General features: G+C 41.7%; 2 protein-coding genes across 8 annotated transcripts in view; one reads left to right on the top strand and one right to left on the bottom strand.

Moving 5' to 3' along the window:
* fmnl3 (formin-like 3) overlaps nucleotides 1–11,012 on the top strand; it is a 30,241-nt gene extending 19,229 nt beyond the window's left edge. For 2 of the 5 annotated variants that reach the window (XM_072367886.1, XM_072367883.1), the window contains 17 exons: nucleotides 221–295; nucleotides 553–663; nucleotides 767–916; nucleotides 1,497–1,598; nucleotides 1,818–2,181; nucleotides 2,529–2,600; nucleotides 2,714–2,838; nucleotides 3,289–3,491; nucleotides 3,569–3,872; nucleotides 3,948–4,028; nucleotides 4,126–4,255; nucleotides 4,346–4,506; nucleotides 4,674–4,775; nucleotides 6,178–6,270; nucleotides 6,395–6,518; nucleotides 7,329–7,443; nucleotides 9,166–11,012. In XM_072367886.1, the coding sequence (XP_072223987.1) occupies nucleotides 221–295; nucleotides 553–663; nucleotides 767–916; nucleotides 1,497–1,598; nucleotides 1,818–2,181; nucleotides 2,529–2,600; nucleotides 2,714–2,838; nucleotides 3,289–3,491; nucleotides 3,569–3,872; nucleotides 3,948–4,028; nucleotides 4,126–4,255; nucleotides 4,346–4,506; nucleotides 4,674–4,775; nucleotides 6,178–6,270; nucleotides 6,395–6,518; nucleotides 7,329–7,420 (2,289 nt within the window). In that variant the 3' untranslated portion in view covers nucleotides 7,421–7,443; nucleotides 9,166–11,012. Of the gene's footprint in view, nucleotides 1–220; nucleotides 296–552; nucleotides 664–766; nucleotides 917–1,496; nucleotides 1,599–1,817; nucleotides 2,182–2,528; nucleotides 2,601–2,713; nucleotides 2,839–3,288; nucleotides 3,492–3,568; nucleotides 3,873–3,947; nucleotides 4,029–4,125; nucleotides 4,256–4,345; nucleotides 4,507–4,673; nucleotides 4,776–6,177; nucleotides 6,271–6,394; nucleotides 6,519–7,328; nucleotides 7,444–7,939; nucleotides 7,984–8,440 lie in introns of all 5 variants that reach the window. The other 3 variants (XM_072367885.1, XM_072367884.1, XM_072367887.1) reach the window with 3 other exon arrangements.
* Nucleotides 10,691–26,671, bottom strand: part of LOC140272432 (low-density lipoprotein receptor-related protein 1-like) — an 81,296-nt gene continuing 65,315 nt past the window's right edge. For 2 of the 3 annotated variants that reach the window (XM_072367880.1, XM_072367881.1), the window contains 34 exons: nucleotides 26,487–26,670; nucleotides 26,309–26,394; nucleotides 26,099–26,218; nucleotides 25,723–25,910; nucleotides 25,427–25,632; nucleotides 22,983–23,171; nucleotides 22,575–22,723; nucleotides 22,264–22,357; nucleotides 21,960–22,076; nucleotides 21,682–21,801; nucleotides 21,483–21,605; nucleotides 21,271–21,396; nucleotides 21,063–21,179; nucleotides 20,341–20,447; nucleotides 19,430–19,562; nucleotides 19,119–19,241; nucleotides 18,887–19,009; nucleotides 18,655–18,792; nucleotides 18,432–18,569; nucleotides 18,192–18,311; nucleotides 17,794–18,068; nucleotides 17,535–17,713; nucleotides 17,321–17,427; nucleotides 17,121–17,240; nucleotides 16,840–17,016; nucleotides 16,547–16,687; nucleotides 16,256–16,429; nucleotides 15,691–15,852; nucleotides 14,860–15,028; nucleotides 14,539–14,640; nucleotides 14,373–14,446; nucleotides 14,193–14,286; nucleotides 13,356–13,500; nucleotides 10,691–12,610 (listed from right to left, as the gene is read on the bottom strand). In XM_072367880.1, the coding sequence (XP_072223981.1) occupies nucleotides 12,473–12,610; nucleotides 13,356–13,500; nucleotides 14,193–14,286; nucleotides 14,373–14,446; nucleotides 14,539–14,640; nucleotides 14,860–15,028; nucleotides 15,691–15,852; nucleotides 16,256–16,429; nucleotides 16,547–16,687; nucleotides 16,840–17,016; nucleotides 17,121–17,240; nucleotides 17,321–17,427; nucleotides 17,535–17,713; nucleotides 17,794–18,068; nucleotides 18,192–18,311; nucleotides 18,432–18,569; nucleotides 18,655–18,792; nucleotides 18,887–19,009; nucleotides 19,119–19,241; nucleotides 19,430–19,562; nucleotides 20,341–20,447; nucleotides 21,063–21,179; nucleotides 21,271–21,396; nucleotides 21,483–21,605; nucleotides 21,682–21,801; nucleotides 21,960–22,076; nucleotides 22,264–22,357; nucleotides 22,575–22,723; nucleotides 22,983–23,171; nucleotides 25,427–25,632; nucleotides 25,723–25,910; nucleotides 26,099–26,218; nucleotides 26,309–26,394; nucleotides 26,487–26,670 (4,758 nt within the window). In that variant the 3' untranslated portion in view covers nucleotides 10,691–12,472. The remainder of the gene's footprint in view (nucleotides 12,611–13,355; nucleotides 13,501–14,192; nucleotides 14,287–14,372; nucleotides 14,447–14,538; nucleotides 14,641–14,859; nucleotides 15,029–15,690; nucleotides 15,853–16,255; nucleotides 16,430–16,546; nucleotides 16,688–16,839; nucleotides 17,017–17,120; nucleotides 17,241–17,320; nucleotides 17,428–17,534; nucleotides 17,714–17,793; nucleotides 18,069–18,191; nucleotides 18,312–18,431; nucleotides 18,570–18,654; nucleotides 18,793–18,886; nucleotides 19,010–19,118; nucleotides 19,242–19,429; nucleotides 19,563–20,340; nucleotides 20,448–21,062; nucleotides 21,180–21,270; nucleotides 21,397–21,482; nucleotides 21,606–21,681; nucleotides 21,802–21,959; nucleotides 22,077–22,263; nucleotides 22,358–22,574; nucleotides 22,724–22,982; nucleotides 23,172–25,426; nucleotides 25,633–25,722; nucleotides 25,911–26,098; nucleotides 26,219–26,308; nucleotides 26,395–26,486; nucleotide 26,671) is intronic. The other variant, XM_072367882.1, reaches the window with a different exon arrangement.

Raw genomic sequence — 26,671 nt, 5'->3', positions numbered from 1 at the left:
TTTTCTTTATAAAAGCAACTTTAGGCAAATCAGATGTAAAAACACTGAGTGGTGGGAGAACTGTTTGAATAATTTACTAAAGCAGAAGTATCACAACAGAAAAGTAGGCATACTCCATGAGTAACAGTTCTGTACAATAACAAATCTTACTGAAACAAAAATAAATGAGTATTTGCAGTATTAAAAGCAACTGTAACTTTCTGCGACTTTTCTGTTTTAGGTTTGTAAAGAGAAGCATCGCTTTGAGAGACTGATGGATTACTTCCGCAGTGAGGAGGGAAACATTGATTTCATGGTAGGACGGCCTTTGTGTTGTGTACAGGTGCATCTTTTTAGTGTGAATGTTTGCCTGTTTGAACAAATGAATATAGTTTGAACTGAAAACTTATTACCGCCCATCTTTAAAATGCACTCTTTATCTGGTAATCTTCAATAAGTAAAACACATTTTAACACCAGGTGTAAATGCAAGAGTCCATGGAATATGTACCCATATCTCGGTACAGATCTCAGGTTTAACGCTGGCCTTGGTCTCTTTGCATTTGTGGTCCAGGTCGCTTGCATGCAGTTCATCAACATTGTGGTCCACTCAGTTGAGGACATGAACTTCAGAGTCCATCTGCAATATGAATTCACCAAACTGGGGCTGGATGACTATCTTGAGGTAAGGAAACTGTCTTCTGGTTAAAGTGGCCCAAAGTGGAGACAGCACAGGACTACGTGTGTATACAGTGTCACTAATTCTGAATCAATGTCTCTAATGTCAGAAATGTAAACATACGGAGAGTGACAAGCTGTCAGTGCAGATCCAGGCCTACCTGGATAATGTGTTCGATGTTGGTGGCCTGCTTGAAGATGCAGAGACGAAAAATGCAGCGCTGGAGAAGGTAGAGGAGCTGGAGGAGCACCTGTCCCATGTGAGTGCACCACCCAGTCTGGACCACCAACACTGCTCTCAGGGCACATTTATGAGGTTGTTGTCGCTCACGAACTGTGTATTTAACTTGGCTGTTTCTTCATGGTAATTAGAAATCTACTCTGTGTTTGCTTTTCACAAGTGGTTCGGGATAATAATTGGGTGGAGAATGCTGGAAAACACTGTGTGTGAAACAATCTTATTATTGTTCTTTCTGGGCCGCTGCCTGTGTATCCCACGCTGCTCTGCAAAGATCTTCTTCTCATGGAAAGGTCGTAGGCAGCCCTGACATCATTCTTGGAATTTCATAACAAACTCTGCTATCAGAGGTCGGGAATGATGGGGGAGTCTGAGCGTGAAGATTCTTTGTGAATTCCTGAGCAACATGTGTAATGTGGTCAAAATGAAAACTAAGAGCTGGGACAGGTTCTTGCTGTGTCATGCTGCTGTGTATATCTTATTTCTTATCGATGATGCAGTGTATAGGAGGCAGTAGGAGGGGGTGGAGTGAGGAAAGATGCCTGTTGTGAGGATCAGTTCTTGTCTCATCTCTCTGTCGCTCCCTCCGTCTTCTTTCCCAGGTGACGGAAAAGCTACTGGAGGTTGAGAATGAAACAATGATGAAAGTAGCCGATCTGGAGAAGCTGCTGCTTCAGAAAGATAAGGACCTGCATGCAATACGGGTAATGTCATGATGTAATATATCTCATCTTCTGTGCATCAAAAAGGCTTCACTTTCTCTATAAGCGCGTGCGTGTGTGTGTTAGCAAAGATCACTTTCAGATGCATGTGGCTGAATAAATTGCTGCAATGGCAAATTAGGTCAAAAGGAAACAGGATGTTTCTCTACGCTTGTGGAGTCATCATGATGAGCTCTTTATTGCCCCCTGGTGACTTCTCAGGAGACATACGAGTCAAGCAACACCCAGGTCAACACCCTAAGGAGGATGATAAAGGAGAAGGATGCAGCATTCCAGAGGCACTTCAACATCGAGAAGCGGCTGTTTGAGCTGGAGCAACAGGGCACCATCCGTTTGCACAAGAAACCTGACGGAGACATCGCCATCGAGCCGCTGGGTGTCGGGGGTGTGTGTGGAGGCAGCGGCCTTGGCATCCCTTTGGGGGACATTGGGCAGCTGTCTTTGGGTTCAATAGCTGGACTGACAGAACCTGGAGGACCAGACACCAGTTTACCACCAGCCAGTGAAGCTCCCCCTCCTCCTCCGCCTCCTCCACCACCTCCCCCTCCTCTACCGTCTGCCTCAGGTGATGAACTATGACTCACAATGATTATATCTGATGACACATGTATGTGAAAGTTGAGTCGCTCAACTGTAGACGCTCAGAGAGGGTCTATTTTCAGTTCCACATCTTTGCTTTTTCATGCCAAGTCAGGTGATGGGTCACAGCTCTGTTCGTCTAACCCAGACAGGAAAGGGAAACACAAAACTTGTTTCCTTTGTGTGCAGAAAGCCTTCGCTAGCTCTTAGAGTGTTTATGAAATGACTTTTTACTATACTTTACAACCTGGTAAGGTATAGTAAAAGACTAAGAAAACATACAAATAAATGGAATATATAGTGTTTTAATATCCTCTTGCACATGAATTACAGCTGCACCAGTCCCACCACCTCCTCCTCTGCCAGATGCTTCTCCCTCCGTCATCCTGAGTGTGGGTCTATCAGGTAAGAGCAAAATGGTGTTTCTCTTTGGCACTTTATACTTTTCTCTCATTTCAACTATGTGCTGTAGAGCTGTTTTTAATTGATATATTCTTGTGTTTATATCTTAACCACAGCTATAAGAATCAAGAAGCCTATCAAGACCAAGTTCCGTTTGCCTGTATTTAACTGGACAGCCTTGAAGCCTAATCAGATCAATGGCACAGTCTTCAATGAGATAGATGATGAGCGTGTGCTTGAGGTAGATCCAGCAGAAGAGACTTCTGCAACACTTAGCTTTGCTGTTTTCATATATCTTGGTTTCAAATGTCTCTAAATGCTAAAAAAGATAAGGTAACATATGGATTAAAACTTTTTTTCAGTTGAGTTTGTTCTTTACGTCAAGTAAAGGGAAATAATTCAGGAAAAAAGGATACACAGAAACACATAAATATTTTAAAAGACAGATAGTTGACCAATTAAAAAAAAAAACCCTCATTTTTTGAATTTCTTGAAATCTGTACAAAAGTCTATTAGAACTGTTCTTTAGGCCCAAACCCCACTGAGACACCACGTTGGTTTTTCTTTAATGTGGGATCTGTGTGTAGTCTGTTAGAGCTGAAGCTTCCTGCACTTGCTATGAAGCTGACTATGTTTTCAGGGTCTTTCATACATGTTTAGAACAAGGCAGTAAAGTGTAATTCCTGTGCAGGAGCTGGATCTGGAGAGGTTTGAGGAGCTGTTTAAGACAAGAGCCCAGGGTCCAATTGTTGATCCTATCTGCACGAAGAGCAAAGTAGCCCAGAAAGCAGTGAACAAAGTCACGCTTCTGGACGCTAACCGCTCCAAGAACTTAGCCATCACACTGCGAAAAGCTAACAAGACCACAGAGGAGATCTGCAAAGCAATAGAGAAGTATGCACCCGTCAAATACTTGAATTATAACAAGTCACTGATAGTACAAGTTTCTGATATATATTATATTTTCTCAGATTTGACCTCAAGGCGTTACCCGTGGACTTCGTGGAGTGTCTGATGCGTTTCCTGCCCACTGAGGCCGAAGTGAAGGTCTTTCGTCAGTACGAGCGCGAGCGCCGTCCACTGGATCAGCTGGCAGAAGAAGATCGCTTCATGTTATTCTTCAGCAAGATTGAGAGGCTCACCCAAAGAATGAACATCATCACCTTTGTCGGGAACTTTGCAGACAACATCAGCATGCTCACACCACAGCTCAACGCCATCATCGCTGCCTCTGGCTCAGTGAAATCCTCGCCAAAGCTGAAGAAAATGCTTGAAGTGAGAAGTGTTTATGTCTTTATGTTTATGAGAAGTGTTTTGTATTCAGAATTCATTCTTTTGGTTTGCTTGCAGATCATCTTAGCCTTGGGAAACTATATGAACAGCAGCAAACGAGGCTGTGTTTATGGATTCAAATTACAAAGTCTTGATCTGGTGAGTAATGACGAGAGAGCCAGTCAACTCCAAAACAGACACAGTTTATTGTTGCATAGCTTTTGCTGATTATGTCATCTGTTTTTTCATTGCACAGCTTCTAGACACGAAGTCCACAGACAGAAAAATGACTTTGCTCCACTACATCGCTCTCATTGTGAAGGAGAAGTACACTGAACTGGCCAACTTCCACAATGAATTGCACTTTGTGGATAAAGCTGCAGCTGGTGAGCTTGTATCAAACATTTTTGATATTCTTTCAGTGTGTATCTAAGTTTAAATACATCTCTGACACTCTCTAATGACTTTGTGTGCAGTATCTCTGGAAAATGTGCTGCTTGATGTCCGGGAGCTGGGCAAAGGCATGGACCTCATCAGGAGAGAGTGCAGTCTCCATGATCATTCAGTCCTGAAAGGTTTCATCCAGTCCAGTGACACACAGCTGGACAAGCTGCAGAAGGACGCCAAGACAGCAGAGGTATCCAGGACTGTCCTCACATTCTAAACCTCAAAGTATCCACTGGAGCAAATTAAAATATACCCAAAACACACCTCTGTCCCACACTTAGCTCTGTAACATTTCATTAATGGCTCCTAGCTTGACAGTGTTTACAAACATTGCTTCCTTTCCCATCTTTTTTTTAGGAAGCCTTCAACAGTGTGGTGAGCTACTTTGGAGAGAGTGCCAAGACGACTCCACCCTCTGTGTTCTTCCCCGTGTTTGTGCGCTTCATCAAAGCGTACAAGGTGAGGACAGCAAGCTCTCCTCACTCTGTGCAGACAGGGTAAAGCTCTCTCTGCCTGTCATCTGGGCAGTTCCCTGGGCTGCTGTCGGTCTCGCTCAGAGCAGAGCAGGGCAGAGTTTGGCTGCCGTTGTGCCACAGGACGTGGCGTGTAGTTCGAGGCCAAAAAACAGGAAAGACCAGCTGGGTCTGACTTTGGAGTTGCAGCTGTGGCGTTTAGACTGCCCCCCTTTCTCCTCATCCTCCTTTTTACCCCCGGACAGCCGCACCCAGCCCCACCACACAGCACATTTCCTGAGATTGTTCTCAGTCAGGATTTATGTGATCTGCTCAAGGAAATGTGCAATACAAGAATTTCAGGATCCATGTGTCTGTTTGAGTGTATGTATGAGACTTAAAGGGATAGATTAACATAAACCTGAAACCTTACAGAATAATTAGTTTATCCAGATTTACAGTCTTTTATTTTATACAGATATACAAGTTTAAATTTAGCTTCAGTAAGAGCCCAGCCCAGAGTTTCAAACAGACCAGCCATGACGAGAAATGAAACCACAGTACCAAAAAGTCCCCACAAAAAGATGGTTGCAGTTGTAAATGTGACTCTAGAACGTCCTGGCAATGAGTTAAAAGTAGTCATTACTGCAAGACACTGAAGCAACAATATGTTGAACTGAGTAATTCCTGTGAAATCCCTTCCTTTGTGACCGCCATAGAACTGAGACTCAGACTCTAAGATTAAAAGACAATCTTGGAAGTCTTCAGTGGCCGATTAGCTGTTTCCTGTCTATAAGCTGAGCTAAAGTCATTCTGACTGTAGTTTGACATTCACCTCTGCTAAAACGAAGGGGAGTTTGAGTTCAATAGGGTAACAGTCTTAACCTGACGGGCCTGATGGTTTACCATCTGGGCAGTTGATTTTGGACAATGCCACACACTTTTCTATCACTTGGTTGACATTTACTTGCTTCCAGCTGTTTCTGGAGCTGGGATGAGTTTTGGGTGATGTATGATGACCAGATGTTGAATTTGTATCCTATTAAGTCTATTAAGTGAATACTTGTTGTTCTGTCCATGTGCTCCTCAAACGCAGATTTTCACCAGGTTTCTTTTCAGTATGATTGCAAATATGATTGGAAATGCAAAACACATCATCAAAATGTCCCGTTTCCCCACCTACACCTCTGGTTACAACTTTTCCAAATATTGATCTATTTCTTGACAAAATTAGAGAGAAAGAATACATTTGGAATGGGTGGTTATGTTTATCAAACTATGTGTTTCCTGTTTATGTTGAACTTTTGAGCTGTTTTCTTTATGTTGAAATTGGCTATACAAGTGTGTTGACTTGGATTTATTTGAGCTCCAGCTTCTTCTCACAGACTGCTTACCTCTCCTCTCAACAGGATGCAGTGGAAGAAAACCAACTGAGGAAAAAGCAAGAGGAAGCAATGAGAGAAAAGTTATTGGCTCAGGAGGCTAAGCAGCATGACCCCAAGGTACACCCCAAGTGCATGTAGCCAAGCAGAATGAAGATGAAGATGTTTACTCTGTGCTAAATAAAGCCTTGTTGCGTGCCAAAAAGCAAAGTGAACAGTGTACATATCCTCTGTTCTGGTGTAGGTCCAGGCCCAAAAGAAGAGGCATCAGCAGCAGGAGCTGATCGCAGAGTTGCGCAAGCGGCAAGCCAAAGACCACCGGCCCGTGTACGAGGGCAAAGATGGCACTATTGAGGACATCATCACAGGTGGGCCAGAGAGAACTGTTAAAGGACCCCATGTGGGTACCAGCAGCTCCAGTGTCCCCAGGCTGAGGATGACTGTGGTCATTAACTGCTCAGCTCCTTTGAAATGCACCTTGTGCTATGTAGTCCAGGGACCTGCACATCTGGAGCACGGCACATAGCAGCACAACAGCTGCTGGTTTCTCCATGACGTGCTGTCTAGTCAGCTCTGAAATTTACAGCTTTAAGGCTTCTGAGCCTCAATATGTAGATTGTTATAAAGAAAGTTTAAACCCAAGTGTACAAGAACTTTAAATTTGGAACAACTTTAACGTTATGCAGGATTTTTCAAAGATCTCTAAAAAAAAATAATTTGAGATTCTGCAGCTGTCCTGCTTAGCTATTTTACAAGTTGTCTAAAAGGACATTTTAAAATCTCTTATTTGGAAGCTTTAATGAGATGAAAGTAACTATCTCCAGTCTCAGTACAGCCCATACACTAACTGGTGTTTTTTAATGATCACTAATCATTGTCTAACATGCAAATAATATAAATGTGGCATCAACATGACATTAAAAGATGTTAATAATGCCTCTGTGCCAGCCCTATCAGAGCACTGTAACAGCTTATACGCTGTGCACCAGGACATGCTCAGAGTGTCCTAATCCCGACTAAAAACAGAGTTTGCCTCCGTAAATCTGTGCTACAAACAGCACAGCTCCAGTTTTTTGCAGGTTTTTCAGGTTACAGTCTCCTGTACTCCCCACTGCACTCCCCACAAAGGCAGTTTCTCAGGTGTGACATGTTTTCTCTTCCTCCCCCTCCTCCCCCAGTACTGAAGAGCGTGCCCTTCACAGCCCGCACTGCTAAACGCGGCTCACGGTTCTTCTGTGAAGCCAACCTCTGCGACGACGCCAACTGCTAGCCCTCCCCCTCTCTAATGCCAAGGTTGTCCAGGTGTCTCTCGTACGCCTCTTGACCCCACTGTGCATGCAGCATGATCCCTGTCACCCACCCCAACTACAACTGTGTCAACTAATCTGGGCCGTCATTGGTTGTTTGTGTTTTTCTTTTTACTTGAGATGACTCTTGTCAGGCATCTGGTGATAGGAGACAGCCAAACCTCTTTGCCTGGCCTCATGGAAAAGCAGTTGCACAGAGTGCCAACATATTTTTTTTTGAGTATGTGAAAAAATATGTTGACACACTCACAGTGCAGTCATGACTGTGATGAAACTTTTAAATAATATAATGCATGTCACAAGCAGCTGTGGCTATTTCTCTCAAGTTATTCTGAATGGAACAGAAGAGGTTTGGCTAATAAACTGGTTATTATCAACAGTGCTTTTTTTTTCCATAAGACTAACTTGTTTGGTGTTGGTTTTCCGGCTAACATGTGACTCTTCTTTCCTCAACCACCACTGTTTATTCTACCCCCCTCCAGCTGAAAAGAAGATTAATGACAGTATTTCCCACTCCTAAGAGAGGGTAAGGAAGGTGGCCTGGCTGAAACGTGGACCGCTTGGCCCTCCAGCTCCTGTGTGCTGCTACAGTGATGTCAGCTGCTTCAGCTAGTGCTTCCAGTAAACAAAAATAAGCTTTACAGCAATGAGCTTAGCTTTACCACACAACAGAATCATAGATATGCAAGTTTCCTGACACTTGCAGAAGCCAGGTAACATGTCGAAGAGACACAACTTGCCCAAAGGTCTATTAGAACATGACTTCTTCAGTTGAAGTCTTTCCATCACAGAAGAAGCTCCTGCATTATGCAGTTTAGGCGCATAACTGTGCCCTTAAAGACCATCCTCATTCCTTTTTCTATTATGTGTTGCATGTTGTCCAGTGTTCATTTACTTCTCACCTGTCAACAGTGTCTGCCATGTTTGTCTTTGCTAACTGTCATCCGCGGTGTGCTCAACAGTAGTTGGTCAACAGGCTCAAGCAAATAAAAGAAACACAGTTAAATTTACAAGATTCCAGTCTGTTTTTACGCAGCTTATTAGCCTGTCTCCTACTTTCACCAGCATCTTGAGCTTGTTGACCATTGTATTGTAACTTTTTTTTTTAGTGCTCCATTTTGAGTGTTGCAGAGTTGCTATAGCTGCATCCCCAAAGCCTTGAATTAGTCTATTTTGTGAAAACACCACAAGATGAAATACAAGGTTATGGGAATGCTGCATTGTGTGTTAACTCTGGATTATTTATCTCTATATTTGCTCTTTTATTTATTTTTTTACTTAAATACACTGAAATAGACACTCAGTTTCTGTTTCATTAGGAACATCTAACTAAATCCAGTGCAATACAAATGCAGCAGAACTTACTTCTCCCATTCGGAAAAATTACAGTAAATTGTTATCATCTTTGTAACAGGTTTGGAGTGCGTGGTTCTGTAGTGCTGGATTGCACAGAGCTGTGTTTCTGTTATGGAGTTTGTCCTCATTGATAAAAATGAGGTGGGCCAAATAAGTGGAACACACTTGTTCGTTAGGTGTTCCCAATAAAATGGGAACTGAGTTTACGTCTTTGCATTTCTTGCTTGAAAATACTCAGCTCTGCAAAAGACAAGTTAAAGACAGCAGAAGCAAGTTTGCAGATTGACCTCTTGGTCCTCTAACGTGCGTGTCCCCTCCTGTCTCTTACCCCTCTTTCCTTGCCTACTCACAGATCTGCGAAACCAGCCCTTCCTGCGAGCTGACGCCTTGATCCGGAGTGGTTGGAAGAGACCTTAAACCACTTATCCATCACTTATACTCCCCTCTTCCTTATAACACTTCCTCCTGTGTCCCAGTGGTTCATCTCAACCTCTGAGGCTGCAGATCACACACACAAAAGACTCCAAAGGGAGAACAGGACAGAGCTCTTGTCTTGGCTGGGTAATTTATTTATTTATGGAGGCCCTTTACAGCCACTTTTAAGCGAGCAGGCATCATTATCGAAGCACAGGTGGGGCCACTCCTTTGACTTTCCCTGCTCTGCTGACACTGAGAGCCAGACCAATTAGAAGACATCTGTAGTACTGGTGAGGCCAATCAAGGCCTGGCTGTGGAAGGAGTGCATTTTCACTAAAAAGAGCCTGCAAGTGTGTGGATCTTCTCATGGACATTCCCAGAGCCTGTTAATTTCCTAAGATGATGCAGTCGTGGCAGGACTCAGACTGGGAGGCAGCCAAGAAAAGTTGCCGACTCTGCTGCTGCTGGCACATCTGCCTCGAAGACACTCGCAGAACCTTCAACAGGGGAAGCTTTTGATATTATAATCAGACACTTGTGGACTAAAAAGTGTTGCACCAAGTCTTCACAGCACATTCAATCAAGACTTAACTTTGACAATTCTTATTTTGATTGTATCCTGGAGGAAACACTTGTCAGTGCTTCTTTTGGACAAACTAGCCAAACCAAACTGCTTTCAAATGTGTTCAGTTTAAGAAGTGCCTTTTGAGTAAACAGTGTTATTTCTATTGATTCAGCCATAATTTGTTAAATTTTACATCTTTCATTTTGTTAGAGATTGTACTTTGTACTGCCTTGTGCTATAACAGAAGTCTTATAATACCGACCATATGCAAGTTAAACTTCAGGTTTTGAAGGCGCACCACCCCGAAGGTAATCAGTTTACTTCTCAGCGTGTTTCAGATCAAAGCAGCTGACATAAGATGTCAGCTCATCACCAGGCCGTGTACAATGAGCGATTCAAAACGTAACGTTACAGTACGCGCCTTGACAACACTTCCTGTCTTACCTTAAGTGACATTTTGGAAGTGACATGTATATGAAGAAGACTCCATAAGGGCTGCTGTTGAGGGGCACGTAATGTTGGACTTACCTGCTATAAATATGCTATAATAGATGAAGGGTATTTCAAGCTTTTTTTTTTTTTTAACCAATACAAATGTTTCCTCCTAACAGCTGTTGACCTACATTGGCACAAAGTGAGAGATGTATCCTTACACTACTTAATTTGGCTCAAGATTGTATGAGACACTATTCTTTAAATGGACATTTATTAATGTACATTTGAATCAAGAAATTTGCTCTGTAGAAGAAGCTTTCTTTGGCACTGTCTATTGACTGAAAGATGACACTTCCTGTTTAATAAACATGATTAATTAAATTGTTATTACAGTTCAGGGTTATGAAAGCAAAGGATGGTGGTCCTTCTTTCATTAAGCAACATTCAAACAAGCAATGTCTACATGTTGGGTGTTTTATTTCTTCATTCTTTAAGGATAACGGATGCTGATCTCTGATGTACTCCAGCAAGAAATGACGGGGAACTGTGTTTCCTCTCCATCTCTCCAAATGACAGACGGGGCCATTGTACATTTCTACTATAAAAATCCATTTAATTTCGTATATCAAAAAGAAATGGAATCATAACAAAACAATCAGAACCACAAATATGTGGATTTTTGTCACCGAATGAAATCCTCCTACTGAAACATGATTGTTCTAATTTACATGGTCACTTGAAAATTTAACAGAGCAGGATGTTTTAAAAGAAAAAAAAAAGAACGCGATGAATACTGTTAACAAGTGAGGGGCAAAGCCAGAGTATCCTCTTGGTTGGGGGTGTGTGAGAGCACCATGCAGTGTGATGTGGCAGGTATGGCTGATGAGCTCAGTTAAAAGCAGCGTGTTGAGCAGTGACTGACAGGAAGCAATAATGTCATGACTAAAGATCTGTCTGACAGACGGATAGTTAGCAACAAAGAAAAGAATTTAAAATAATTATTCTCATCAGGAAGGTTGGAATGCACTTGACACTGAGCATTATCCTAAATGGCATGTAGGTACACAGTTAAAACAAAACAAAGAAAGAAAAAGAGTTCAATCTCCCACAGACGTTCGTACCATCAGTCTCCCTGCCCTTTCCTGAAAGTATGTTTACAATCAAAAGACAAGGAACAAAAGCTGAACGCAATTATTCTCTGCTAATTATTGGTCATTAACTGGTTTTCATTGAATTCACAGAAGCTCACCTTCACTCCCAAAAAGAATGTGCTGAAGCAGTTTCACAGCTCCTGTCCAGAGTGCCCTGCAGTAAGCTAAAGCAAGGCCACGGATATCCATCCCAGACTTTTTATCCTGGAATGTGGACTTTATTACAATCATCTTCATTCACTCACACACTGCCATTTACTCATTCATTGCTAACAAAGTATTTCAGTTACACAATGACTTTAAAAAAAGGGTTAAAAAGTACAGACTGCTATTTGTTACTGATGTTTGTATTCCTGGGTACATTTTCAAGACACTTTGTTAATAGGTTCATATATGGAAATATATATATACTTGTATAACTTTAGTCTGTGCAAGGAGGTAAGAGACAATCTCGTGAATGTAGTTGCTGAGTCCTCAATGTGTAGATGTGCAGTTAAACATTATCGCATTACTCTGTCAGTCTCGTGTCCCATTAGACCTCCAGCAGCAAACATACATATGCGCATAAAGTGGAAAGACTGAACAGAGCCAGCATCCAGGAAGCATTCATAGTGAGCACTGACCCTTCTCTCTTTTATGAACAACAAAAGCCTTGGCAACTTTCTCGAGGATGGAACAATACTCTTTTTTTTTCCCTATACAATTCATACAAAAATAAAAAATCAAAATTGTTCCACAGCCATTTGTTGCTCTATCTTTTATATTTGCACAGAGGTAGTGGCTATATGCGTGACAGAGGAGGGAGAGTTGTGAGGTGAGCGAAATTAAAAAGAACTGAATAAATGTCTATAAAATGGTTCCTTTTCCATCACCAGAGATTTTTTTTTTGTCAAAGAACAAAATATAATACTGCAATCACTTAAAAAAGTAGTCCTTCATTTTATACATTTTATACAGTGTTCTTGCTTTTTTTTTTCCTTTTGTTGCTTTTCTTTTCAGTTGGTAAAGGCATAAGATGAGAGAGCTTATTGGCTCAGCACTAGGTTGGGAAAGGCAGGGCAATGACGGCAGAGTTCAATCCAAGCCGAGCTCTATGCCAGCGGGTCACTCATGTCGTCGTCGACCTGGGAGAGAAGCTCCTTCTTTTCATCAGTGCTGGCAAGAGAGTTGCGGCTGTTGTGGGCACCCATGTACAGGGTAGCGTATACTGGGTTGGTAAAGTTGGTGGGCTGCATGGCGAAGAAGATCACAAGGTTACTCGGCATTAGAAACAACACACATTCAGTAAATTAAGCATGTACTACATTTTGTACCTCGAAAAAGGTCCCTATTTCTGAATAGTGACAAAAAAAGAGGTCCTTCTTACCACTAAAAAACAGAAATGGTTTGATTGCATTCATCTGGGAAGTAATGCCACAGGCTGAAGAAATTCACCTAATGCCAGCTATTTTTAAAAACAAAATTGTTTAAACTTTGTATTTGAATGAGAACTTGGCTTGTGGCACTGAAAAACTGCTCCATTTCCTCTTTCTTCCATCTTTCTGTCTGTGACCTGAAAATCCATCTCAGCAAAACATCCTGAAAGATGTCTCAATTTCTAATGTCTCTGGGGGGAAATGGACCAAAGATGCACAGGTGCATGCTCTGCAGGAGGCAAGGAGACAAATAGAGGATGTACAACCACAAAACTAAGTGGAGGGGTATGCTTCCAAAGCACCTTACTTCTTCTCCTTCAGGCTGCAGACTCTTAAGTTATTTAATTAGGTTAATTTTGCTCAAAACATTGAATATCTTTTTGCAAGAACATTGTAGCCTTTTCTCTGGATGATTGAAAGAGTTTTTTACCAAAGCCAGTTCCTGCCGAAGAAACTGATATTGCTGCCTCAACTGAAAACATCTTTATGACTAGTGAAGAAAAAAAAGAAAAATAAAAACATATGTGAGAACGTATCTTTTTTTTTTTTTTAATGTTACCTTATCTGGGTCCAAAGCAAAGTCTGAATCTAGAAGCTCCCCAGCATCATCATCAGGGTCTCCTTCATAGATCTTATATGCGGGGTTTCCAATCTCAACATTCATGGCTCCATTCGTCATCCGGTGGTGCTGGAAGCCCTTTGCACTGCAGAAAGAATATACAGTGATAAATCACCGATGCAACAGATTCAAAAATATAATCCACTACTTTTGGGAGAAACCATAAATCAAACAAGTCAGGGGCAAAAAATTATTACAAGTGAATCCTGGTACTGACGTAGCCCCATCTACACACACTCCACACAACTGAGACAACATCTCAAAAGTTGTCAAATGAGTCTTTTTGTCAAAAGGCCATTTGATCAAACCCATTGTAAATGCAGCAGCATGTCTATCATGGAGAATGCTGAATTTCACACTGAAAATACATGGCTCTTTGCAAGCACAGTTTCATAAATGCACAATTGTACATTTTATTCTGCAAGTGCACAGTGTGAGTCTAACATTTACACGGGAGGTCAACAGGATATGGCAGGCAACGGCAAACTGACCAACAGAACGGATGAATGGACAAACAAAATGCATAGCCAATCTGATTGTATATTAGGAAAAGGAGGGGAGAGGATTTGTGGGTCAGCAGGTGAATTATTTAACCCTATCAAGTTACCGCGAACACTGAGAACGAGATTTGCCCGGGCATAGAGACCTGAGAGACAGGAAATAGATGGTTATCAAAATGTAAGAGAAACAGAGAAGCTGGAGAGAAAAGGAGTAAGGACCAGATGAAAAATGGAAGTTTGAATTGGAGAAAAAAAGTTTCTGAAAAACAATACTCACCCGCGCATTCTCTGCTTGTACCACAAGATGGCACCGACCACCAGCAGTGCCAGCAGCAGCAGCAGAAGGACTGGGATGGTGATGGAGGCTGTACCTGTGAGTGAGGAGATAAAGTGAGCAAACCGGACTAAAGTGCATGTTTTATTAACAATATTCTTTTTCAGGACTTGCGTGACTTACTACCACGAGCAGCAGTAGGATCCACTAAAGCAGTTGCAACTTCACATCTGTATCCCTTCCATTCCACAGGACACCTAGACACATTAAGAGGGGTACAAAGTGTGAGAGTTTGAAAGAAAGAAGGATTGTACGATTGGCTGGGGCTGTGAGGGGCAATATATCTTACTTGCACTTAGGCAGCAGGGTGCGAGTGTCAACTGAACATTGCCCATGCAAGCAGTAGTCTGAACAGGTGTAGCAGCTGGGCTGGGTCTGACCATTGGGACAGCTACAGATACATATACAGATAAATACATGGAGAAAGAATATATCAGTGCTCTGATAGTCCCACTACAGAAGCGTATCATATAGTCAGTGGTTTTAGAATAAAAACTGAGAAAAATCAAATGAGTTAGTATGCTAATTTCAAAAATCAAAAGTTGACCAATATTTCAAAACCCAAGTTGAATTTATTTTGTTCCGAGCCCTTGTTTCACGGTGAGCTTACCTGCAGGAGATTTTCCCTGAGAATGTCAAGCACTCGCCTGCTCCACAGAACTGACACTTGTCCAGATCACACTGGTGTCCGATGAAGTGAGAGGGGCACAGACAGAGTTTGGTGCCGTTCGAGGTTTGTAAGCAGGTTCCACCATTGAGGCAGAAATCATCACATTTACCTGAGGACAGGAAGGAAGAGTGTGAAGAACTGAGTCATACAATGTTCATAAAATGTGACAATATTTTGTGACATTAAATCCTGCCATTCAAAAGCTTTGTGAATTTTGCCCACAGTGGGGTTTTTTTCACATTTTTTCCCCACAGATTTAGCCTTGGTGGTGCGCCAATACGGACCTGAATTTTTTCATGGTAAGGATTTTCGCTAAGTGATTTGTAATTGGTTGGCTATGATAATCTTTATTCTGTTAAAGTCTTTTTTATCTATGCTTTTAAATGTGATTTCACTCAATATGTGTTTGATCACATTATCTGATGTTCTGTCTGTTGAAATGCCTGTCCATGACTTTAGTTTCTGTCTTTGCCTCTCTAGTATCTGTTTTATTGATTACATGATAAGGATAAGATGTTTGCTAATCATCTCCAGGGTTTTAGAAAAGGGTTACACCCATGAATGGCTCAGAAACAAGTTGTCTTTAAACTGGCAGTTTCAACAATTATGTTTGGAGTCTTAGATCAGCACTCATCAAGGGTTAAGGATTTTTTTAATCCAACATACCTACATAATAAAGAGGCTTACAATGTAGACAGACTGTTTTGCAATCCATTAAAATCTCAACTCCTTAAGGATAAAGCAGAAACACCTGAAAGTTCTGTCACTTACTGAACTGGCACTGGTCTCCACGGTATGGTGATGGGCAGCTGCAGGTTGGTTGGTTGCCCATGTTGACTGAACAGTTGCCTCCATTTTGGCAATAGTCCTGACATGTATGCAGGTTGCAGTTGGGCCCTGTAAAGCCTTTAGGGCACCTGCAAGTCGGTGCGCCTATGACACAGATAAAATATTAAATAAGAGGTAAAAGAAATCACAGGCAAAGAAACAAAAAAACAGAACCATTGCAATTGTTTACTTTAGACGGACTGAAATATCACACAATATCACGCCTCAATAGTTCAGGTTAAAGGCTCAAATCATCACAATCTCTGCCAAAGTTAATGGCAGTCCAACCAAAAGTGATTTCACATACAGCTAATCAAGGTTATGGTGGCGAGACAATAGAAGCCAAATGTTCACCAAAAAAGAATTCTTCCACTGGAGTGTAGAAATCTAAATGTTTGTGTAATTGCATTCAAAGGTTGTTAAGGTACTTCAGCCTGGACTGAAGTAGAAAATACAAAGGAAACTAACAGACAGTCGTTCAACTTGGCTGAAAATAATTTTAAAGTACCTGTATGAGAAGCAGTGCATGTGCCTCCATTCATGCAGTAGTCCCTGCACTGGTTGATCTCACATCGCTCCCCAGTGTAGCTGGGCTGACAGCGACATTTGGCCACCTGACGGGCATTGAGGAAGCAGCTCCCGCCGTTCTGACACTGAATGTTGCACGGCCCTGAGGGGGGAGCTGCAGAGCAGGAATGTTGTTTTCAACACTGCATCTAAAGCTAAGGTTTCTGGCATGAAGATACATTTATGCAAGTGTGTATAATACACATTAATGTGTATTATACACATGACTTACAGAATGGTGACTGGGTGGGGCTCGTTCTCTCCACACAAGTCCCGTTGTCTGCGACGTAGTTGTTTGGACAGGTGCAAACTGGTCCACTTGGGCTGAGAAGACACAGCCACTCGCACTTTTTCTTGTCGCATGGGTTAGTCACTGATATGGAAAGAAAAGTGAGAAAATCTGCACATGGTCTATAAAAAAAAATTATGTGTGTATTTTACATAATAATAATAATGCTTAAAAAGTCATGCAGATTGTGTGGAAAGAGTGAATAGTGTAAGTGAAATAGTACCACTGACACTTACCCTCCGGCTGCTTGTAGCGGTGATACAGAACTATGTCAGTGGCATGATTGATGCCTGTTGTGAGATTCTCCATGGGGCCTTTGCCAAACTTGTTGACCCGGAAGACAAAGTTGTTCATATACGTGACCCCATATATATAGTCTTCAAAGATATCTATGCTGAAGGGATGGAGCAGGTCTAGAAAGGACACAAACAAGAAAAATATGCAGACAATGAGTTACTGTCACGATTTTTAAATTTCTCGTGTCATTCAGATATTTAGGGTGCAGCAAGGTCTCAACTGTTTTTAATGCCAGAGACTGCAATGACAGGATCAGAGCCATCCAGGCGAACACTGCCAATGACCGAGAGTTTGGCATCAGCCCAGTAAAGACGCTCATTGAAGAAGTCCACAGCCAAACCTGCAAAGGCAGAAGATATGGAAATGTGATTTGTGCACTCCTATTCTGAATTAATCATTCAGTGCTCATACAATACCAACCTGTGGGCCACTGGATGTTCTCATGGACTAGAGTTTGTCTAAGTGTGCCATCCATGGCAGCGGTCTCAATTTTAGGGTGGTTTCCCCAGTCTGCCCAGTACATGGTACTGAAGGAAAGCAACACACATTTACAAAACATATGGCAACAAAAAAAAAAGTCTTGACAGTAATTTATGTTTGTTCTAAATCCAAACAGCTTAACTGTCTTTCTTACCCTCTCTGTGGGTCCACTACAATGGCATAAGGCTCATCTATCATGCCAGAGATGAGGGTCTTGCAATGCTGACCAGACATCTGAGCTACTTCAATGACATCTCGACCAGAGTCGGTCCAGTACAGGTTACCAGCCACCCAGTCCACTGCTATACCACGGGGCATCTTTAGTTCCTTAATCTGGATGAAAGCAGAAAGGCCTTTAGACCATACATGTGTTTTTGTGAGTGATGTTTGTGAACATATATGACCAGCATTACCTGCAGGTTGGTGTGTCTGCCCTCGCTCTGTCGTCGGTTTCGATGAGAGTTGGAGGAAGTTGATGGTCCGGGGAGTTCATATGAGGAAATGCGACCAGTGTGCCAGTTGGTCCAGAAGATGTGGTTGGTTTTTACGTGTATATCCATGGCATCAATGCGCACACTAGCATCGCCCTGGAAGGTCTGTTCATAGCGCCAGTTTGGCATGCCAGGGTCCAGGCTCCGGATTTCATTGTCATCAGCTATGTAGAGAATCTGTCGACTGCTGTTCATGTCTAGAAGGTAAAGAGGAAAAAGTCACAATGATGGTCCAAGTAATTAGATCTATGAGAGTTGGAAAAAACATAAATATAGCCTTAAAGGAAGGTATATAAAGCTAATGAAGGTTTGGTCCTCACTGTCAGCCTTGCAGGTGTCATGGATCCTGCTGAAGTACTTGTGGCAGCTGCATTTATAAGAGCCCTTGGTGTTGTTGCAGATGTGGGAACATACTCCAAACTGTAGACACTCATTCTTATCTGGGACAACCAAAGGAAAATAATGTCAGAAAAGTTACAACCAAGCTCATTGTGTCCAAACTGTTAACATCTGAATTGTTAATATTTGCATTGAGGAATAATGTGCTTTTTGCATTGTACCTCCACAGGTGTGGTGTCCTATCTTCTGGAAACCTGGTTTGCAAGAGCAGAATGAGTCTGTGCCATTGGTGACACAGTGGGCCTCATCTCCATCACCGCATTGAGTCCTGTTACTCCGACAGTCGTTCAGCTTTGTTTCTGGTATCAAACACACACAAAAGATGAATTGATGCATTCAAAGATGAACATTTTCAGACATCATGCGGTCAGTACAAAAGGGCACCTGTCTTGCAGTTGATCTCATCAGAGCCATAGTCCTCACAATCATTAAAGAAGTTACAGCGCAGAGTAGAGCTGATACATCTGCCATTAGAACACAGGAACTCATCCTTTTCACATGTGGGAGTAGCTGGAGTGGTCTCTGTAGAAGTAAAATCAGTCAGCTAAGCAATCATTTCAATCCAAGCTAAAAACATGCAAGTTCACTATTTTTATTGAAAAACGCCACAACTTACCACAGTTCAGTTCATCTGAGTTGTCGCCACAATTATTAACACCATCACACCTCTTTGACACTTGCAGACACACACGGTCATTTTGGCAGCGGAACACTCTGGTGGGGGGACACTGGAACCTCCCTGAAGGAGAGGGAAGACAAGAGAAAGCAGAGGAAAGGAAACAGGTCAAGACAAAACACAAAGACTTAGTGACATTTAACATTTGGGGGATTCAGAAGGCTAAACTGACTGCATTCTTCAGGATTCTCGTCAGAGTTGTCCCCACAGTCATCTTCGCCATCACACCTCCAGGCGAGTGGTTTACACAGAGTGTTGTTGCACTGGAACTCATCCAGAGGGCAGTGACGCCCAGCTGAGAAGAAGAACAAGGAAGACATTTTTTTTGCAAACATGACAAATCTCATCTTTTTAATTCTTTTCTGAGTACAGAAACACTAAGTGTTTTGACACAACTAGCAAAAGTGTGACAAGTCAAAAGTCCCACATTTCTCTTTCCATAAAAATCAACTTATTTATTCACTTCCACAAACATAAGCTTACCAGCACTGCCACAATTCTCCTCATCACTGCCATCCATGCAGTCAGGGTCAGCATCACATCGCCAGCGGATCGGAATACAGTGTCCGCTCTTACACTGGAACTGGTCGTTATCACACTTCAGAGCACAGCCATTCTAAAGATGCATCATAACACACACAAACTGAAAGTCAGCTTACAAACTTACAAAGTCAATAATAAGAAGATAATTTTGAATGACTCAAGTAGATCTCTTTGGATAGAATTCATCTCTTTAAAATTCAGAATTATAGAAAATCATACATTTTTGAAGATGCTGAAAATATTGTGTCTTACTTTGTGCAAACAATCCTTTCTTTAAGTTCAATACATCAAACACAAAAGCAAGGGAGCATGGTGAAGACTAAACTAAGTTGATTTCTAAGGAGGGAATTAAGTAATTTATTGCTGTGGTTGGTACCACCACATTGTGATGTACCATAAAGTTTACCACATCACCATCTCCTTTATTAGTTTGTTTATCAGAGACAGTGTGCATTAACAAAGAGTGCTGCAAACACGTCAGAAATAACCGACACACTATTTCTTTATCTGTAGACTCTAGACTGGTGTTACACATTCACTTTGAAAATCAGCCGAATCTACCTTCGGGTATGAATAAAGTTACCTAACCTAACCTAAATGAGAATATAAAAAATTTCTGTGAATTTGAGAACCCTTAAATTGGAGCCAATCATAAAAAAACAGACTTGTGGAAAATGAAGACAATTCAAGTTTTCCTTCTGTTTCCAACAAAAAAGTTGTAGAAGGAAAGATTTTAGTTAATATGCCTAACCTGACGTGGAATTTCCTGAAATGTGACAAATACACATGCAGGTGTCCATAGATAGATAATTGAGATAACACCTCAACAACAAAACACTGAGTCTCTGCACCTCATCAGATCCATCAGCACAGTCGTGATCTCCATCACACTTCCATCTCCCGGCAATACAGCGGCCATTTGTGCAGGCAAATTCACTTTCTGAACATTGTCGAGGCACTACAAAAGAAGAAGGAGAGTGCTTGTGTCACTGACAACACCGGTGACGATCAGGTGAGCTATGGCAGTTTTAACTTTCAGCATGAAACACGAGACAAGGGATGACAGTTTCAAAGTGTGATGTGAGAGAGTGAAAGGAACACCGTTTGATTTTAGTGATATTTTATATATACATATTACCCTTAAACTGTTGCATTTAGTAGCAGGGTAGAAATGTTACCAAAATTATCAATTTGCAGCTCAATTTGCAAACTCTCACAGGTCAGTGGAGATCACAGGGGAACATGAACACAAGCACGAAGACAGCATAGAGTAAAAGACATGACACAGAGGTCACACTAAATATGGGAGGTGGAATAACTTACCTCTGGCTCATGCCAAGGGACAGTATGAAATGAAACAAATATCAGATGAGGTGAGATGCACCCAAAATGACAGTGAATGGGACAATGAAATTAACAAGTCTGTTGACATGTTAGAAGTTGAAGGTGCAAAGTGATTACATTACCAGTAGACAAGGCATGAGCAGGAGAGTTAGTGACAGCAAACAAGGTGAGCTTGTAGATGTTGACAGTATGAAGCACAGAAGCATTTCATAACCCAAGTGACACCTACTGCACTTGTCTTCATCGGAGTTGTCACCGCAGTCGTTGTCATAGTCACATTGCCAACGTCCTGGTACGCAGCGGTTGTTCTTACATCTGAACTGGTATGGCTCACATGTCCTCTCAGCTGTACAAATCACACAGTGTCATCATCAGCGAAAGAACAAAAAATAAAACATCAAAGCTAATAAAATTATATTCATTGCAGTAATTCTTACCACACTCCTCTTTTGGTTCATCTGACGCATCACCACAGTCATCCTCGCCATCACACTTCCAGCGAGCGGGGATACAGCGTCCGGAGTCTTTGCATCGGAACTCATCCACACCACAAGTCATCTGGGCTGGAAAGACAAATGTTCATCGTTACACTGATAGTCAATTAGAACAAGTAAGAAAAAGCTATGTGAAAATTAAATTAGAGCCTTACTGCAGTTGGCGGGCTCATCAGATCCGTCCACACAGTCGTTGTCCCGGTCACACACCCAGAGGCGAGGTATGCAGCGTTTGGTGATGGCACACTGGAACTGAGTGGGTGCGCATGTTACCTCAGCTGTGGGAGGAGAAAAGAGATTTATAGTTACTGTGTAAAGTAAGCAAAGGCAGATGAAAAAAGGACAGGCACTCACGGCAGTCCTTTTCATCCTCCCCCTCTCCACAGTTGTCCTGGCCATTACAGCGGAAGATGCCTGGGATACAGCGGCTTGGGTGGGAACATTTGAACTGGCTGGGCAGGCAAACATGAATATCTGGGAAAGCAAATTTGAGAGTTATCAGTCATTACTTATAAAGTACTACTGTGATTATTAAGAGTCGACTATTCTCTCCAAGTGCTTCGAAAACACCCAAGATAAGATTATTTGGAAATCATATGGATTTATGTCTGTGTATAAAAAGAGAGACGTACCACAGTTGGTCTCGTCCGAATTGTCCTGGCAGTCGTTGTCTCCATCACATATGTAGGCAGGGTTGGTGCAGATGCCCGTGCGACACTGAAACTGTCCTGGCCTGCATTTGAACTCCGCTATCAAGAGAACATCACAGTTTGTCAGGGTCATACTGAACTTGCCAAACAATATTTTATAATTTCAGCTCCTCTCTGTAGAAAAGTCCCTTAAATGTGTCAAGATCAAAATGCATCTCATTCATATATAAGATTACAAGAATGTGGCCACACCATCAAGTCCTAAATAACCTCCTCAGACACTTACGACATTGTGCAGGCTCATCTGACCGGTCGCCACAGTCATCTTCAGTGTCACATTTCCACCAGAAAGGAATGCACTTGTCGTTCTTGCACACAAACTACATCAGGAATAGAAAAAAAAAATCAAAGAGGGGATAAAGCTTGAGCTGCAAGGCTTCACTGATGTTAACAGGAGCAGATGGTAGCTAATGGAGCACTAGGCAGCCAGCCAGCTGTCAATTCATTAAACATTCTGCAATGAGCCACTGCTTTATGAAAAAACACTGTAGTTATTCATTCATAGATCCATAAATGATGATACAGCAGTCTCCTAACCTGGCTAGCTGTGCAGTTGGACATGCAAGTTCGCTGATCACTGGCCAGATAAAAGTTGGTGGGACAGGCACACTTGAAGCCTCCTCCCGGTGACAGTAGGCAGAGGTTACTGCAACCGCCGTTGTTTGTCTGGCATGGGTGGTTAAGCACTGGGAAATGGAAAGACAAATATGATATGGCTGAAGAACACATGGCAGAAGTGTATTAAAGGAAGGACAATTATGATTACAGGAGTTTGCATCATTATGTACTTAGGAAATCTAATAACAAAAAACAAATCAATAAACTGAATTTTATAAAAACGACTCTTTGATATAACAGATATGGACAGCCTCAGCAACGGTTGGAGAATATTTTACTCATCCTTTAAAGCTGTTAAAATGACCATTTTAAGAGTATGCCTCTTACCCTCTGGCTGGCGGTAGGGATGATAAATGTGTACGTCCATGGGCCGATGCAGGGTGTTAATCAGGGTGGTCTTGTTGGTACCCAGAGTCTTATGAGCTCTGTTGATGGATTTTGTCTCCCAGTCGGTCCAGTAAATGTACTCCTCAAACAGCGTCATGGCAAAGATGTGAGGGATGTCTTGGCTAAGAACTGAGGACACAAACAATTGATTATACAATTTCCTTTATGCTACGCTAAAAACTCAAGCATTATGCTTTCCAAAAAACAGGTAGATAAAGTGTGCAAACAACATATGACACCGCACACCTGATTCGCTAATATTACATGTCGGAAATCACATTTTTGTGATTCAGTGATTTACAGCCATGACTCATTTTTTACTCTTGCTGCTCAGATGTTGCTTCTGAAAGAGAAACTTCCTGTTGTATAAATGTAAAATGGAGGCAGGGTGGCATACACAGCTATAGTGACTCCTCTGTATCGTGTTACGTAATGGGTTCCACACCTCATTAGGTTTTACACTCTAATTGCACTTTTTCTGCCAACACATACATGGAATCTCAGGTGCTTGCACAGACTAAGATCAGTGTTTTGGAAAAAGATCACAGCAATTCAAAAACATCACACATGTGGCACTAGTTTGAAACACCTCACTAATAGCTGACAAATATTTTTAGTATTGATTTTCACAAACAACGTGCTTTAAATAATTAAACTGCGATAGCAGCTTTACAGCATCAGAATGACTTGAGATATTAGCCAGATTAGCACAGAGCGCCCTTTAGTCCGTCCATATCTGAATTCAAACAAACTAAGTCTTGTTCTACAAATACACACAGATGTGTATGTTTGTATCCAAGGATGGGTGATGGGTGATGATTCACTGAAATCACTGATGGTAGACCACAAGGCAAATACAAAATCACGAGGCGTTTCGTCACGATTTGCTCTTGTAATTTTGCAATAATGTACATTTTTGTTTAAATCCAACATGTTTTCATCAGCACTGTTCTCAAAAAAAAAAGGAAATGATTTTTAATACTATCTCAGATGTCAGTTTTGTTCTGTTCATAGTATTCTTTCCCCATCTACACACAATCTTACATTTTGTAGGTTCTTTACGGAATCAAAAATGGGATGCTGTCCGTATGTGCAGAGCTTAGTGAATATGCAAATTTTCAAGACAGACCCCTGGTGCACAACAGAATTCCATTGTGCCGGGTTGGGAGACAATATCATCTATTGTTGCAAGTAAGCTATACATCTTAGTGTTATGAACTCATTATGCATGCTAGACGCCTCAATTATCAGAACAACCAGTCCTTTTCAGGCTTTCTGTCGGCGGCTGGGTCTCTAAAGCAAGACTTCAGCCCAGTGGACAACCATCTAACCTGCCAACTTATACTTGGTTACTCACAAACAGGTGTGTGTGTGCATGGCTTGTTGACAAAAGAATAATCATTGAAACAGAATGCCCCAACTTTGCAAACCTTCAAAATTGTATAAGGAAAATCCAACCTTAGAGCCAATATCACTGCAGTGTTGTAATAAACTGTTTCTTCTGTTAACTTGATGAGATAAAAGACAGTGAAAGCTTCCCAGTTCTCTGCTGGTTTAATTGAGAAGACAAAATCAATATAATGCAGAAAAATCCTTCTTTTAACTTAACTTAAGTTTAGAGTAGCAATTAAATGGCATACATCCTCCATAGGAGTTCATTTCAAGAAAGCTTTTTAAAATCACATTATCATTGAAAAAGACTGCTTTGCTTTCTACAAACTAATATACGGGCCAAAGCATGCAACTGAAGGAGCATGTTCTGCCTGTCAAGCTGTTCCTAGTGCGAAAACATGGTCGGAATAACAATTTTGTGTACAGAAGGGCTTTTACCAAAAGCAGGATGTGATTTAGAGAGGAAACTTCAGGTTGTACTCTTCACATCTATACAGGGTTGGATCACCATGGCAACTTATGCTGGACACTTAACTTGCTCTGGAGCTATTTGAGATAGGGGATCGACACATTTAAGCACCACTTCCTGACCAAATCATTCTCTTAAAAAAATTAAATAATAATTTAATTTAATTTAAAAAATAAAGAAAAATGTAATAACTACAAATACTTGAAAGGTTTCTTTCTGCTTTAAATCTGGAGCTGTGTATCTTCAAGTCTGTTATCTATACTAAAATTGTTATATTAGATACAGTTTGTTAGAGTTATTACAAATATGCGACTCCAGTTCCATGATGATTGCTCATCTGAGAACAACAGCAACTTGTCCAGATGAGTGCGCACATATCCCGTCTGAAAACCTGCACTGATTTACAGAGTTTATGACCAGTGTTCCTAGAACAGTCTTTGTTGTTAGAGTTTGTTAAGCCAGATAATCTAAAACGTACCCTGTAATTGAACCTGTTTCTTAGCAGAGCCTCCTTGTCTGTTACCTGTGTGTCTGTTAGAGCCATCCAGGCTGGCAAACTCGATGTAATCCTCCCTGGCATCAGCCCAATATATACGGTCATTGATGAAGTCCAAAGTTAGCCCATTGGGCCAGGTAATCTTATCCTTTACGATGACATTTCTGTTGGTGCCGTCCATCCCAATTCTCCCAATGTGGGGGTTGTCACCCCAGTCAGACCAGTAAAGGTACCTAACCAGAAGGTGATGGATACAATATTTAAATCATAATTACCTGACATCTAAAATCTTCAAAGTTACAATTTAACTTAATGTTTCTTACCCATAGCGTACATCCACAGCCACAGCACGCGGTTCTCTAAGGCCGTTGTTAACCAGCACAGTCCGGTAGGCACCATTAAGCTTTGACACCTCAATAGTGTCCCGGCCTTTATCACACCAGTACAAGTTTCCACCAACCCAGTCGACAGCCAAACCATCTGGATTACTCAGGGAAGTTCGGTGCAAAACCTGTAATGTTGATCGGTCAAATGTTAACACAGCAAATAACTCTCTTAGCTGACACTCACATAACTTACAAAACTAAAAGTGAACGTCATCAATAATGTATCAAATGTATCAACTGTATCCAGTGCTTCACTAAAAGAAAGAGCTCAAATATCTAATTAAATTAAAGATGTCAAGATTTCCTCGCTGACCTCTATGTTGCTTCCATTCATGTTCATGCGTCGAATCATGCTGCCCTGAGTGGTCACATCTGTCCAGTAGATCATCTGCTCTGCATAGTGGAAGTCCAGAGCCACTGCATTATTGAGACCCTGAAAAAAAATGCAGCAGGAACAGTATTTGATGAGTGATTACAGCAAGAACATGAAAAGTTTATTCAAACTGAGAACCATGCATCTCACCTGCTTTATAAGAGTGTAGTTAGAGCCATCCAGGTTGAGTTTTCTCAGGTAGTAACGGTTGGCAAAGATCAAGTAGGGTTCCACTTCTACACACAAAGAACCAAAAGAAAAGCAAATTACTCAGGACTGAACCAGATGCATGTATCTACTGTAATGAAAACACACGTGTCTGCCTTACCAGATGTGGACTTGCAGATGGTGGGGTCATTGGGGCTGAGTTCAAAGCCATCCACACAGAGACAGCGAAAGCTGCCATGTGTGTTAAGGCAGTGCTGAGAACAGGGGTAGGTGGTTGTGCACTCGTCTATATCCACGCACGTCTTCCCATTGCGCTTCAGCTGAAAGCCAGGATGACACCTGCAC

The sequence above is a fragment of the Leuresthes tenuis genome, unplaced genomic scaffold (assembly GCF_036924035.1).
Source record: "Leuresthes tenuis unplaced genomic scaffold, fLeuTen1.0.hap1 SCAF_16, whole genome shotgun sequence".
Classification (NCBI taxonomy): Eukaryota; Metazoa; Chordata; class Actinopteri; order Atheriniformes; family Atherinopsidae; genus Leuresthes; species Leuresthes tenuis.
Note: the sequence above shows the minus strand (reverse complement) of the source record. Positions and strands in the feature narration are given on the sequence as shown.